General features: G+C 40.4%; 1 protein-coding gene across 1 annotated transcript; it reads left to right on the top strand.

Annotated features, from left to right (window-relative positions):
* The first annotated feature begins 594 nt into the window (after positions 1 to 594).
* On the top strand, positions 595 to 13,155 carry LOC107571096 (ectonucleotide pyrophosphatase/phosphodiesterase family member 2-like). The gene is made up of 7 exons (XM_016257370.1): positions 595 to 694; positions 1,638 to 1,777; positions 1,889 to 2,024; positions 3,707 to 3,784; positions 11,639 to 11,771; positions 12,106 to 12,259; positions 12,658 to 13,155. Exons 2-7 carry the CDS (start codon positions 1,673 to 1,675, stop codon positions 12,826 to 12,828), a joined length of 777 nt encoding a protein of 258 aa, XP_016112856.1. The 5' UTR covers positions 595 to 694; positions 1,638 to 1,672; the 3' UTR covers positions 12,829 to 13,155.
* The last annotated feature ends 972 nt before the right edge of the window (positions 13,156 to 14,127 follow it).

Here is a 14,127-nt window from a genome sequence, read left to right as displayed (position 1 = left end):
ATTCAAATAACGTTTTTTCTATGAATTAACTAGAACACAGTCCATTTCTACTCTGCTTTTCCTTGGGACATGCAGGGATTTTCCCTGCTTTACATACTTTTGGCCAATAAACCCAGTGATATCAGCGTTGGTTGCCATGCAACAAAGAGGCCTGTTCGACTTCCTGGGGTGTTACGCATTCCGGGGGGAAGGGTTCATGGGTCCTCATATGGCTTGTTAACTGAGGTTACAGAGTATTTGTTATATAAAAAGAGAATATATAGTGTGTTGGATTGGTCCAGACGCTACACGGGTCTATTTTCAAGTTACGTGACAGAAGACTATGATTTCATCTGATTACTTAAATCAGCTTGGTTAAATAATGGAGACATCCAAAAATATGCTGTGCTGGGGAGGCTCAAGGAATGGTTTGGAAACCCCTGGTTTATAGATTATTTTGACATTTCCAATTCCTTTTATTAGATCAAAGTGATTCGTCCCCTTGCCTCTAAAAGTGCTTTTGATTTCTGCTCAGATGTAGATCGTTTGCTGGAGGTTTTCACCTTTAATCTTTTGCAGTTGCGTTCAAAAAGTAGGGGGCAGAGGGAATTGAAAGTGACCCTAGTAAGAGGATATAACCTGGAGTCACTGTGGCTCTGTCTGTTACAGAACAAGGTGGAAGAGCTCAATCAACGACTGAGACAAGTTATTGATGGTAACTCCCTTCCCTTCTCTTTAGATTGGTGTAGTGATTCTGAATGAGCTGTCTGATGTACAGTTAAAGGGATAGTTCACCCAAAAATGAAAATTCTGTCATTAATTACTCACCCTCATGTCGTTCTAAACCCGTAAGACCTTGGTTCATCTTCGGAACACAAATTAAGATATTTTTGATGCATTCTGAGAGCTCTCTGACCCTCCCATAGACAGCAATGTAATTAACACGATCAACGTCCAGAAGCGTAGCAAGGAGATTGGTAAAGTAATCCATGTGACATCAGGGGTTCAACTGTAATTTTACGAAGGTTTGGAATGACATGAGTGTGAGTAATTAATGACAGAATTTTCATTTTTGGGTGAACTATCCCTTTAACTTGCACTGTGATTTAGCTGCTATGGTTCATAATGAAATTCCAAGAAATGCAAAAGGAGAAATTTTGTAGTATACACTATCTTTTCCATACAATGACAGTTTATAGTGACCACAGCTGTCAAACAACATGATGTAAGTATCTAGGAGTTGATAGTTCGACTTATGTGCTATTGTCTTTTGGAGTCATGCGATATGTGACCAAAATTTATTCACTGATAATAACAATGCTTTAATCCAGAATTACCTACATTGCATTCAAGTATGCAATGGCATTGCTACAGACAGACTCTACTGGTGCCTAAAATTCCTTTTTGGAGCCCCAATCTTCACTTTCATTGTGTGGGAAAGATCAGGACATTGCAGAATTTTTCATTTTATGTTCCATAGAAAAAAAGAAAGTCATGAAATTCCATGCTGGTAAATAATTTACATAATTTTTATTTTTGGGTGAACTAACGAAAATTCTGTTTTCATTTACTCACCCTCGTGTGGTTTCAGATGTAGTAATATTTTGTCACTTTTTTCATATTAAAAGATTACTCTTGCCTATTTTTTTCCTTTTTAGACAACAGAAATCTTCCCTACGGTCGGCCAGCAGTCATGTTCCGCACCAAGTACTACATCCTTCATCATAGTGACTACATTAGTGGCTACAGTGAAGCTTTGTCCATGCCTCTCTGGACATCTTATACTGTATCTAAACAGGTACAGTTTACAAAATTATGTTGGTCTGTTGTCAGTTCACAAAACAAATTAAATAAACTGTTGACTGTTGTATTATAGTCTAAACCTGACTTTGTGGATGTTCTGTTGCAGGTAGATTTCACCCCTCTGACTGAGGCTCTGAGTAACTGTGTTCGGCTTGATATTAGAGTTCCTTCAGCCTACAGTCAGTCCTGCTCAAACTACCACACAGACAAACAGATCTCCTACAGCTTCCTCTATCCACCTCGTGAGGTTTCCTACTCTCTCTATAGTGTGCAGCCTAGCCTCAGCAGTTTCATGTACCAAAGCTAGGCCAGTTCCTGGAGCCAACTGGACAGAACTAGTATAGCACTGGGCTTAATCGGTTTCTATCCTGATGATCTAGTTTATTGGACCCAAATGAAACTATTAAAGAATAAAATTAAAAGTTACTTTTAAAGGGGACCTATTATGCAAAAATTCACTTATTTGTTACTTATAATTATTTTTGAACAGAATTTTGTGTCTGCAGTGTGTGTATACAACCACCCTATATAGTAAAAATCCACCCACTCCTTTTTTCCCCATAGATCAAAAAACAATATCTACAAATGAGTCACTCATGTCTGCAACCAAATGTTTTCCCAAATCACATTGGGAAAGGTACCAACCATGACTGTGATGGAATGTTCCCTATTAGCTTTGATCCTCCCCCGAGTGAGCTGTACACAGTCTGTCATGTTTATCTCCTTGCTAGAGCAACTAGTGGTGATTCTAAAGTTCTACTATACATGTCTTTATAGTGCATAGCAAACATCATTACAGTATTTAGTGTGTTGCTCATCCGTCATTGCAAAACAGCTGAAAAACAACAATAACATTAATTTATCAACTAAACATTCAGAAACATCCTCTTGCATTCTCAGAGTTATTCATTTTGCTGGTGTATGTCCATTTTCAGTGTCATTCCTACATATACATATTACAGGTACATATTGGTTCTCCTGCTTTTGTATCCAAGGCATGAGAAACACACCCTGCATTCCATACGGAAGGGCTCATCCTTATGCCCTAATCCCTTCAAATGGTTTACCCTCTGGAGTAAGAGCTTTGAAAGGTGTAGGGGACCAAACAACTGTTTCTTGAAGTGCCCTTCTTCTTCATCCTGTGCCCACATGGAGGTGCCGTCATCATGCAAAGAATCTGTGCAAAGGATCATATGGGCCATCAGTTGTAACCTTCGAAATCCTTCATTCCGAAGGGCCCTTTGAAGTGACCAGTTTTGAGCACTTCGGTTTGGAACGACCCTTCAAGATGGTGGCCATGATTGTTTTCACTCCAAAATGCCCTTCGGAGGGTGATATATCCCATTTGGAACACACCAACAATCCTCATCTGGAAAGGGGGTGGAGAGAAGCAGCTTATTTGCATTTAAAGATACACACAAAAATAGCACGCTTTGGATTATATCAAAAAAGCGACATATACAGTGGGGCAAAAAAGTATTTAGTCAGCCACCAATTGTGCAAGTTCTCCCACTTAAAAAGATGAGAGAGGCCTGTAATTTTCATCATAGGTATACCTCAACTATGAGAGACAAAATGAGAAAAAAAAACCAGAAAATCACATTGTAGGATTTTTAAAGAATTAATATAGTATAATAAATGAGCTGTGGCTATTTTGAGTTGAAACTTCATAGACACATTCTAAGGACAACTGGGACCTATATTACCTTAAAAAGAGGCATAATAGGTCACCTTTAAAATGAAAAATAAATCGAAAAATCTCAGTTGATAGCACTGGTCAAGAGCAAATACTTATTTTTGTCTAGACTGGGTCATAGCATTGTTTTTAGTACACAAAATTGTCAGCAAATTGCAAGAATTTTGAATACAATGCTTTATAATTTGGTGTTTGTCTAACTTTTTTTCATTATCTTCTGATTTATAGAGTTGTCCTCCTCTCAGGAAGTGAGATATGATGCCGTTCTCATTACCAACACTGTACCAATGTACCCAGCATTGAAACGTAAGTGCCTGTTAAATAAGCTATATGTAGTTAAGTGTATATTTATGACTTTATAACCCTCCTACAGTGTCATAAATATGCCACTGTCTTAATTATAGTGGATAGCCATATTGATGCCAAGAAGAAATATCGCTAACAATTTTACATATACTTTGTGTTCTAACCATTTGAATGTGTATGTGTTTAATCAAATGCTGGCGACACAATAGGCCACACTGCACATACTATAGCTTCGACCAGGGATCTCCAACCCTGTTTCTGGAGAGCTACCATCCTGCAGACTTCAGTTCCAACCCTGCTCCTCCCACACTCCTGCCTATAATTAACAAGTAATCCTGAAAACCTTAATTAGCTGGTTCAGGTGTGTTTGATTGGGGTTGGAGCTGAAATCTGCAGGACGGTAGCTCTCCGTCTCGATCGGGAGCAGTTAAATAATCGTAATTAATAATTAATAATCTCCTCACAATAGAGGATTTTTTGGACATAAAATTGTTTGCGACAAGCCTCGAATAGGACCACACACCCCCAATCATTTGGGGGTACAAATCAGGCTTAAAATTGGTGTTAAAATCATCTAGTGTGTGGCCAGCCTTAGCAGAGCTAGGTTTGCGAGGTTGCAAACTTTGAGTTGTTTTAAATGGCCCCCAGGAACCCCTACAACAAAAAGTTATACAACTACATTAAGTGTGCATGTGTTTCTGTGTGTGCACACTCACCCTTGTAGGTTAATTTATTTGTACATCTGTCTGTGATTTGAAAGCAGTATGTGTGTGTGGCCTGTGGTAGAATTTTGAAAACAGGCCACAGTATGAGAGCCACCTCTGTTTCAGGAAATGTACACACATGTTGTATTCCCTCATAGGAAATGAGACACCCAAACAAAAATACTTACACAAATATTCACAGAAAACATAATTTAGAAGTAAATAAAATGTCCTTTATACTGTTCAAATGGAGTCCCCACATGGAATCTGCCTCACTGGAATCTAGAAATGTCTATATAGAGGGTTTGGCAGCAGAGGTGAAAATAGAAGGCTGTTATTGATGCTGGGTCTGCTTTAGATTAGCTGTGCTGGCAGTTAACTGAGCTGCCACCCACATAGCGACATAACCCTTTCAATTGTTTATGTACAGCAGAATATGTGCTCTGTTTTTTTGCGTTTTATCCTCTCTTAGTACTCTGTAAAAAGTGGTAGCCTGCAGTTGTTACCTTAAATAACTATTTCTGCCTGATTTTTGAGAAAATAATAATAACAACAATAATAATGAAACCAGTTAATTTGTTTTGTTAAGATTTTTTTCCCCTTTTTATTATAAGAATTACAGAAGGATTGCAACAGCACACTTTAAGTTAATAATTAGTGAGCATGTTGATCCTAAGAGAGGTGATACATTTGTTCCCCAATAGGGAACTCGCACTGCGTTCTCTAGAGGACATTTTGGGGAATGATGCCAGCATGTGTGAAAAAACTCCAGTCCTTTTGGTACATTTAGTCCGTCACATCTTAGGCGGGTGCCCGGAATTATAAAAGGGCACCTGCTGAACATGTCACTAACTTTTGTTGTCTTCAGGAGCTATTTTTTTTTTGTTTGTGTACTATTTTTGCGAAACTGAGCGAGCCTTTCAAGAATTGTTTCAAGTATTCAACTTGTGCGTTTTGTCCCTGGGTGTGGAGCATGCGTGTTCAGCGTTTGAGGGCTCTGAATGCATGCATTGTGAGAAATTCACTATGTGGAAGCTCCGATCACATTTATCTCTTTTCTCGAGGGAAGAGGTGCAAGTGTCTGCGCCTCATGGGTTGGGTCCCACTGCTGCTGAGGCATGGTGGAAACTCAGCTTGTGGGGATCGCAGGTCGAACTCCGGCTGCAAGCTCGATCGCTCTATCACTGGAGTCATCTGATCCTGATAGCGTGCTGCTGGTCTATTCTTTTCAGGATGATTATGAAGAGATAGATGTGGTTGGTGACGACAATGATAGTGTGAGCACTGAGTTGTCACTGGCCACTCCCAGCCACGCATACAGGGATATGCTGGAGGCAGGGGCGTAAATTTCGTCTAATAGTTGGGGAGGGGGACAATAAATATAATATTTCTCAAGAGCAATGTTTGAAGGGGACACAAATAATACAGCTAAAATTGTAAAAAAAATAAAAAGTTAAGTGACATGTGGCCAAGTATGGTTACCCATACTAGGAATTAGTGCTCTGCATTTAACCCATCCTAAGTGCACACACACAGCAGTGAACACACACACACACTGTGAACACACACCCGGAGCAGTGGGCAGCCATTTATGCTGCGGCACCCGGGGAGCAGTTGGGGGTTCGGTGCCTTGCTCAAGGGCACCTCAGTCGTGGTATTGAAGGTGGGAGAAAGCACTGGTTATTCACTCCCCCCACCTACAATCCCTGCCGGTACGAGACTTGAACCCACAACCTTTGGGTTACGAGTCAGACTCTCTAACCATTAGGCCACAACTTCCCCACCGTGTAAGGATTGTATTAGGATTGTATTATTAGGATTGTGTAAGGATACTTGTAAGGATATGTATGCACAGAGGAAAGCCTTACTACTAGTAGGAGGGAGACCGTGCCAAATTAGACAACTTCAAGCTGTGGTCGCGCCGCGACAGCGCTCGTGTCCATTGTAGACATTACTATCCGTCACAGTGTTGCCAAGTCCGTGGTTTTCCCGTGGAATTGGGCTACTTTATCACTGTTGCCGCGGGTTGTTTTTCATGTCCGCGGGTTAAAGTGAACCCAATAACGTGTATTTTAACCCCCGGAATGCGATTTTTACCGGGGGACCCCTCGAAATGAGGTTAGTTTGGGCTAGTTTTGAGTAGCAATTGGGAGGGTTTTGTTGTAAAAAGCCTGGCAACCCTTTCCGTCAAGCAGGTAACGTTATTATTGCTAACATAGCGACTCATCGAAAAATACATAGACTAGATCAGTGTTTTCTGGCCGGCCTTGATTGTCCCGCCCCCAGAAGTCTTCCATTTCTCCCAGATCTCCACTTGGAGATATCTAAATCCTGGGGGAAACGGTATTCATTCCAGTTACATCTCTTTCAACATGCTGACTATGCTAACGTTGAGGGTGTGGCCGAGTGTGGATACACGAGGATGCCCCCTGTTGAAGAGATGTTTGCGCATGGTGAGTCATCATGCTTTTATTGCAGGGCGTATGTAGCAGAGGGTCAGGCTGGTGGAGCATTGCACACCATGGCAGTGTTACAAGCCTTATAGGAAATGACTTGCTAAGAGATTTGGATAAGGGCAGAGGTTTGTCTCCTGAGGTGGTTGAGGAGCTGTGCTGCACTACAGATCTAGCTCTCTGTGCCACCAAGTAAACTGCTGCTGCCATTGGTAGTGATGGTGGCTACAGAGAGGCATCTGTGGATCAACCTAGTGGCCATAAGGAAGAAATCTTCCTCTAGGGAGGATAGTCTGTCTATCGCTGAGGCTCATAGATAAGATCAGAAGTCTAGTGTTGCTAACTGAGCCCCTCTTCCCTCTAGGAGTTGGCAATGGAAGGCTAACACTAACAGAGGGAAAATGGATCTCAGGGACATGCTAGATAAGAGATGTGGTGATTGCCAGCATCCCAAGGCTGGCACTTCTTGATAATTTCTTGATCATCTTTTCCCAACCTTTCCTTTCTCCCCCCTCTAGTGTTATGGCCACTGCTTATATCAGGCTCTGATTCCTGATTAAGGATATTTTAAGTGTTCGCTCTTTAGTAAATAATTTACTGGTGGTCCAGATCTCCCTCATGTGAGCTTCTGCCTGCCTGTTTCTTGTCTCCTTCAGACAACTAAGTTGGTCACATGTTCAGCAGGTGCCCTTTTATACTTCTGGGCACCCACCCAAGACGTCACGGGCAGGGCTCGACATTAAAGGGTTAGTTCACCCAAAAATGAAAATTAGACTGGGTTTTACTCACCCTCTAAGCATCCTACGTGTATATGACTTTCTTCTTTAAGACGAATCCAGTCGGAGTTATATTAAAAATTGTCCTGGCTATTCCAAGTTCTATCATTGCAGTCAGCGGGTGTTGCAGTTGAACAGTCCACAAGTCCTCAAATAAAGCATGCGCATCCATAATAAAATGTGCCTCACATAGCTCTGGGGGGTGAATAAAGACATCCTGTAGTGAATTAATGCGTTTTTGTAAGAAAAATATCCATATTTCAAATGTAATAAACACTTTTCTCTGTCATATGTGTAAGGCGATCCTGTGGATGACGCAGCACGTATGCACAGCGTGCGCGCTTCTGAGATATGCTAGTCTCGCGAGTTTGTTTATTGGAGCAAAGGAAGCAAAGTTTAAGGCTTGTTTTATTATGGATGCGCATGCTTTATTTGAGGACTTGTGGAATGTTCAACTGCAACACCCGCTAACTGCAATGATAGAGCTTGGAATTAGAGGTCTACACGGGTCCAAAAATTCGTACCCGAACCCGAAGAGACCAGTAAATGTGCTACACTGAACCGACCCAGACCCGTCTATTATTTTGAAAGTTGGACCCGGGCCCGTGCAGAACCGAGAAATGTCAAAAATGTACTACCCGGAACCGACGCGGACCGTCAATTATTTGATAGATGGATCCGAACCCGGCCGGGAAGACACAGACCCGACTGGACCCGATCAGCACATATTCCACAGCAAATTGCTAAGTCAATAAACAAGTTGCGAAAATTTTACTTTTTGTCTTAATGTAAGAAGCCTTCTCCCTTGTACCTGACAATGATGCACACAATCCTCCTTGCCAAGAAAGTTCCATCCATGATATTCCTCTCTTGCCAATTGAAATGCGTAATCCTCATAGATAAGATCAGAAGTCTAGTGTTGCTAACTGAGCCCCTCTTCCCTCTAGGAGTTGGCAATGGAAGGCTAACACTAACAGAGGGAAAATGGATCTCAGGGACATGCTAGATAAGAGATGTGGTGATTGCCAGCATCCCAAGGCTGGCACTTCTTGATAATTTCTTGATCATCTTTTCCCAACCTTTCCTTTCTCCCCCCTCTAGTGTTATGGCCACTGCTTATATCAGGCTCTGATTCCTGATTAAGGATATTTTAAGTGTTCGCTCTTTAGTAAATAATTTACTGGTGGTCCAGATCTCCCTCATGTGAGCTTCTGCCTGCCTGTTTCTTGTCTCCTTCAGACAACTAAGTTGGTCACATGTTCAGCAGGTGCCCTTTTATACTTCTGGGCACCCACCCAAGACGTCACGGGCAGGGCTCGACATTAAAGGGTTAGTTCACCCAAAAATGAAAATTAGACTGGGTTTTACTCACCCTCTAAGCATCCTACGTGTATATGACTTTCTTCTTTAAGACGAATCCAGTCGGAGTTATATTAAAAATTGTCCTGGCTATTCCAAGTTCTATCATTGCAGTCAGCGGGTGTTGCAGTTGAACAGTCCACAAGTCCTCAAATAAAGCATGCGCATCCATAATAAAATGTGCCTCACATAGCTCTGGGGGGTGAATAAAGACATCCTGTAGTGAATTAATGCGTTTTTGTAAGAAAAATATCCATATTTCAAATGTAATAAACACTTTTCTCTGTCATATGTGTAAGGCGATCCTGTGGATGACGCAGCACGTATGCACAGCGTGCGCGCTTCTGAGATATGCTAGTCTCGCGAGTTTGTTTATTGGAGCAAAGGAAGCAAAGTTTAAGGCTTGTTTTATTATGGATGCGCATGCTTTATTTGAGGACTTGTGGAATGTTCAACTGCAACACCCGCTAACTGCAATGATAGAGCTTGGAATTAGAGGTCTACACGGGTCCAAAAATTCGTACCCGAACCCGAAGAGACCAGTAAATGTGCTACACTGAACCGACCCAGACCCGTCTATTATTTTGAAAGTTGGACCCGGGCCCGTGCAGAACCGAGAAATGTCAAAAATGTACTACCCGGAACCGACGCGGACCGTCAATTATTTGATAGATGGATCCGAACCCGGCCGGGAAGACACAGACCCGACTGGACCCGATCAGCACATATTCCACAGCAAATTGCTAAGTCAATAAACAAGTTGCGAAAATTTTACTTTTTGTCTTAATGTAAGAAGCCTTCTCCCTTGTACCTGACAATGATGCACACAATCCTCCTTGCCAAGAAAGTTCCATCCATGATATTCCTCTCTTGCCAATTGAAATGCGTAATCCACTCATTATTCCAGTTTCAAAAGTCAACTTGCTGTCATGGTGATGGATGACAAATGCGACTTTGCAGTTTTGCATTTTTTGTATCTCAAGTCAACTTGCATAATAATTTAGACTGTTTGCCCATTTGGATTATAATAATGATTGCTCGACCAGTGCCATGGCTGCTGACGTTAGCTTTACTTATTTGCTATCATCTCTGTGCTCTCTGAGCCGTGTCTGAGCAAAAATTTTAGATATTATAATTTTTTTTTTCTTTTTCCACCTTATTTCAAATTACCGACTCATACTTTTCTCATCCTAATTTTACAAGTTGAAAGTTACAAAACAACACATGCACAGCGCTGACTGACTCTGATAATAGCCGGGTGTTCTCCGAGTCCGATCGACTCTGGTATTACACACAATGTTAAACAGACCCGGGACCTGAAGTAATAGATTGGGACCCGACCCGGACCTGGCTGACCATTTAAAATATAGCCCTGAACCCGGTCGGGTCCCGGATCCTCGAGTCTCGGGTCCTCCGTGTAGACCTCTACTTGGAATAGCCAGGACAATTTTGAATATAACTCGGACTGGATTCATCTGAAAGAAGAAAGTAATATACACCTAGGATGCATCGAGGGTGAGTAAAACACAAGCTAATTTTCATTTTTGGGTGAACTAACCCTTTACCGAATCAGGTGAGTCAATGATTCAGTGAGCCATTCATAAAGACAGGTTTATTTATTGAATGAATTAACCCTTTGAACGAATTGGTTGAATCAATGACTCACTCATTAAGACAGTGATTTGCTGCCACCTACTGGTAGTTTGGTTTCATTTTTAAAAGTAGGCCTATCATTGCATTTTTCCAACATTTTGTATTTATGTGTTAAAAAAAGTTAAACATTTATTCTTATAACATTATTTATGCATTTGCAATTTTACTGTGTAAATGCATTTATGGAACCTCTTATCTTCATTAAACAGTCTGTGTAAATACATCTAAATGGCACTTTCGATGCAGCATCAGTGTTTCCTCTGCAGTAGAAAGATGGAGTTTATTGATACTGATTTCATTTGAATGGTAACAGCCATACATAGTCTAATTATTCTAACTGAATGTATTGATAAAATGTAAAAATTTGACGTAAATGATGACACATTTTGGAAAATATTGCCCTTTAAAGTTAAAACGTGTCCCAGAAATCAATTTAAGGCAAATATCTCTAATATGCTGATTAAAGTTAGACCTGATAGAGCACTGATGAGACTATTGCTTCAGAATGGATTACATTTACACCAAAAAAAAAAAGGCTCCCCCTAACTTTTTTTACTCAGTGAATGACAGATTTAAGCACGTCAAGGCTTAATGTCGAGCCCTAACGGGCTACGTGGAACAATAGGATTGGAGTTTTTTCACACATGCTTCAGACACCGATCATGCTGGCAGCATTCCCCAAAGTGTCTGCTAGAGGACGCAGCGTCTCATTCCCTCTTGGGGTACCATGGTTACATGCGCAACCCAGGATGTTCCCCTGTGCAGAAACTAGTCTGACACCCCGTTTAAGGTTGAGGAAGTAAATGCACACATCTGAGGCCACGTCTTCTAACAATCCAATTTTTGTCTTTTAACAATTCATATTTCTGTCTCCATCGCTGTCTTATTATCTTTGTTTGGTTGTTTCAGGTGTGTGGGGTTATTTTCAGAAATCACTTGTGAGACGTTATGCTATAGAGAGAAATGGAGTGAATGTGGTCGTTGGACCCATCTTCGACTATGACTACAATGGTCTTAGAGATTCAGCAGAGACAATAAAACAGTAAGTTGTCTTCACAGTCTTAAACTTCTCGCTTAGAAATTTGTTATTTTAAGTACACCAGCAGTTGACAGGTCTTTGGGTCAGTGTTTATATTAATGTAAATGACTCTACATGCAGCATCAGCAGTCTTTGCTGTTTCTGGCAATGCTGTATTCACAAACAGTGCATGAGTAGAGAGAATGTCTGTGCACCTAAGATGGTGTGTTTGATGAATGCATGCATATCTCTAAGTTATCTAATCCATGACTAGTTGACAGACCTAATAAGTCCTAAAAATGTATTTGAATTTATATAATCCTTCAGTCTGAGTATGTAACTCTTTCTTTGTTTACAGGTATGTCAGAGGCTCTGTGCAAATCCCAAGTCATTACTATATTGTGGTTACTAGTTGTCTGGATTACACACAGACTGTTGACTCCTGTGCTGGTCCTCTCAGTGTGTTCTCTTACATCCTTCCACACCGATCAGATAATGAAGAAAGCTGTAATGTAAGTTATCTTCTCTTCTCTTCCACCATGCTATTGATTACCACACGTTTATAGTAAATATATTTGTAAATGGAAACTTATATGAGCAGTCTGACCATGCCACTGTTACAATTGATAGTCCTAAAAATATGCAAGTATCCAGCTGTCAGAAGAATTTCTGCTAATAAAATAATTTACCTATCCCACCTGCCCCCGGTTACATTCATGTCAACTTTAATAATTTTTATTGTCTCTAGTGGTACACAGTAGCAAGTCACAGATGTGGCACATAGAAAATGGGATGAAATTACCCCGTATATCCTTTAATGCAGAAGTTTGAGTTAGTTAAAAGTGTGCAGGTTTACTGTACAATAACAGGGAGAACTGCTTTGTGAGTTTTTAACATGCTTCTCATCCAGAGTTCAGAGGATGAGACAAAGTGGGTCGAGGAACTGATGAAGACACACACGGCACGTATACGAGACGTGGAGTTACTTACAGGACTGGACTTTTATCGCCGCACCAGCAGGTCCTATGAGGAGATTCTCTCTTTAAAAACTTACTTACACACATATGAGAGTGAGATCTAAACCACTGCATCCCAGCATTATCATTCCCTACATCTTAACTGGCTGGATGCAGAAGTAAGGTGTATATTTTTATACAAACTATCATATTTATTGTTCTTTTATTGCTAATCCTAATGCTATTTTTTTACATTCTCCTCCTTTGACAGTGACATATATGCATGAGAATTTTTTTTAATGAATTTTGTAATAATACTTAATAAAAGTTTTGACCTGTGATGTTTAATATGCTGAATGTAACAAAATTAAAAGATATCTGTACTGTAATCAAACCTGTTCTGTTATGACATCTGTGAGGTGTATTGTTTGTTTTTTATTCCATTAAACAGTTTGCACAAAGTTCTTCTGCTCATTTTTAAAAGAATGGAACCAACACGTAATGAAGAAATGACAAAAGCCCCTTTCACACAGTAATACCAGTATTACCAAGAGTACCGCCGCTCCCTATACGCAGAGTACGCAGTTTGCGTAGGGCACCATCCCAGTTGCTAAAAAAAAACCTTTTGTTCTATATTAATATTAACATATACATATGTATGTAATACGTAAATAAAAATATAAACATGAACATAAATACATAATTATAAAAAAATACGTTTTACGGTGAACGCAGTAGACATTCCCGCGCCTGCGCCATGTTTGCGGCTGACTTCAAATGATCATAACTGATGGACAACTATGCCCGGGAAAAGACATCAGTAGTCCGGTGTTACGAGATTTTCGGTTTCCGAGATTTTCTGTTTCAGTGGGCGGAGCAAACATGAATATTCATGAGTTTCCCGGACATGCGCGTGGAACTGAGAATTTCAGTTCACGCTCCTTGTATTTCGGCTGGTTTAATGGTATATTTTAAAAAAGGAAAATATTTTACAGCGTTGCACAAACCTATGCCTAAACTACATTTGTTCATCATTTTGTAACAGTTTATAATGTTTTCATTAGTTTGCACGTTTTGTGCAGTCGTCGCTGACTGAATGATTGCAGGCATTCAGCACACTTAGTTGTAAATTACTTTGATTTCAGTTCGTTGAGCTGTTGCAATGCTTTAAAACTGTCTGTTGTTAGTTGGTTTCATTTAAATGATCGTTTTCATCTATCCTGGTGTAACTGTTCTTAAACTGTTAGGCTTAGGCTGTATTTACAAAATGAATAGGAATCTAAGACCACACACACAAGCATGAAAGTGTTCCTTTAATAAGTAAAATTTTGGATTAAACAAAATTGTATGGACACAAGTTTAAAAAGTAGCCTATATTTGGTACACTGTAAATGAGAAAACAAATACTTCACTGCATTTTATGG

This window comes from Sinocyclocheilus grahami, unplaced genomic scaffold, assembly GCF_001515645.1.
Source record: "Sinocyclocheilus grahami isolate Dianchi unplaced genomic scaffold, SAMN03320097.WGS_v1.1 scaffold1548.1, whole genome shotgun sequence".
Lineage (NCBI taxonomy): Eukaryota > Metazoa > Chordata > Actinopteri > Cypriniformes > Cyprinidae > Sinocyclocheilus > Sinocyclocheilus grahami.
The sequence above is the reverse complement of the archived record's forward strand: the minus strand, read 5'-3'. Positions and strand labels throughout refer to the sequence as shown.

What these genes read in the sequence shown, in the direction of transcription:
- LOC107571096 (XM_016257370.1), top strand. Translation starts at nt 1,673, where the DNA reads ATGTTCCGCACCAAGTACTACATCCTTCATCATAGTGACTACATTAGT. An exon ending in CAGCTTCCTCTATCCACCTC is followed by an intron (nt 2,025 to 3,706) that starts GTGAGGTTTCCT and finishes TCTGATTTATAG; the next exon opens with AGTTGTCCTCCTCTCAGGAA. An exon ending in AATGTACCCAGCATTGAAAC is followed by an intron (nt 3,785 to 11,638) that starts GTAAGTGCCTGT and finishes TGGTTGTTTCAG; the next exon opens with GTGTGTGGGGTTATTTTCAG.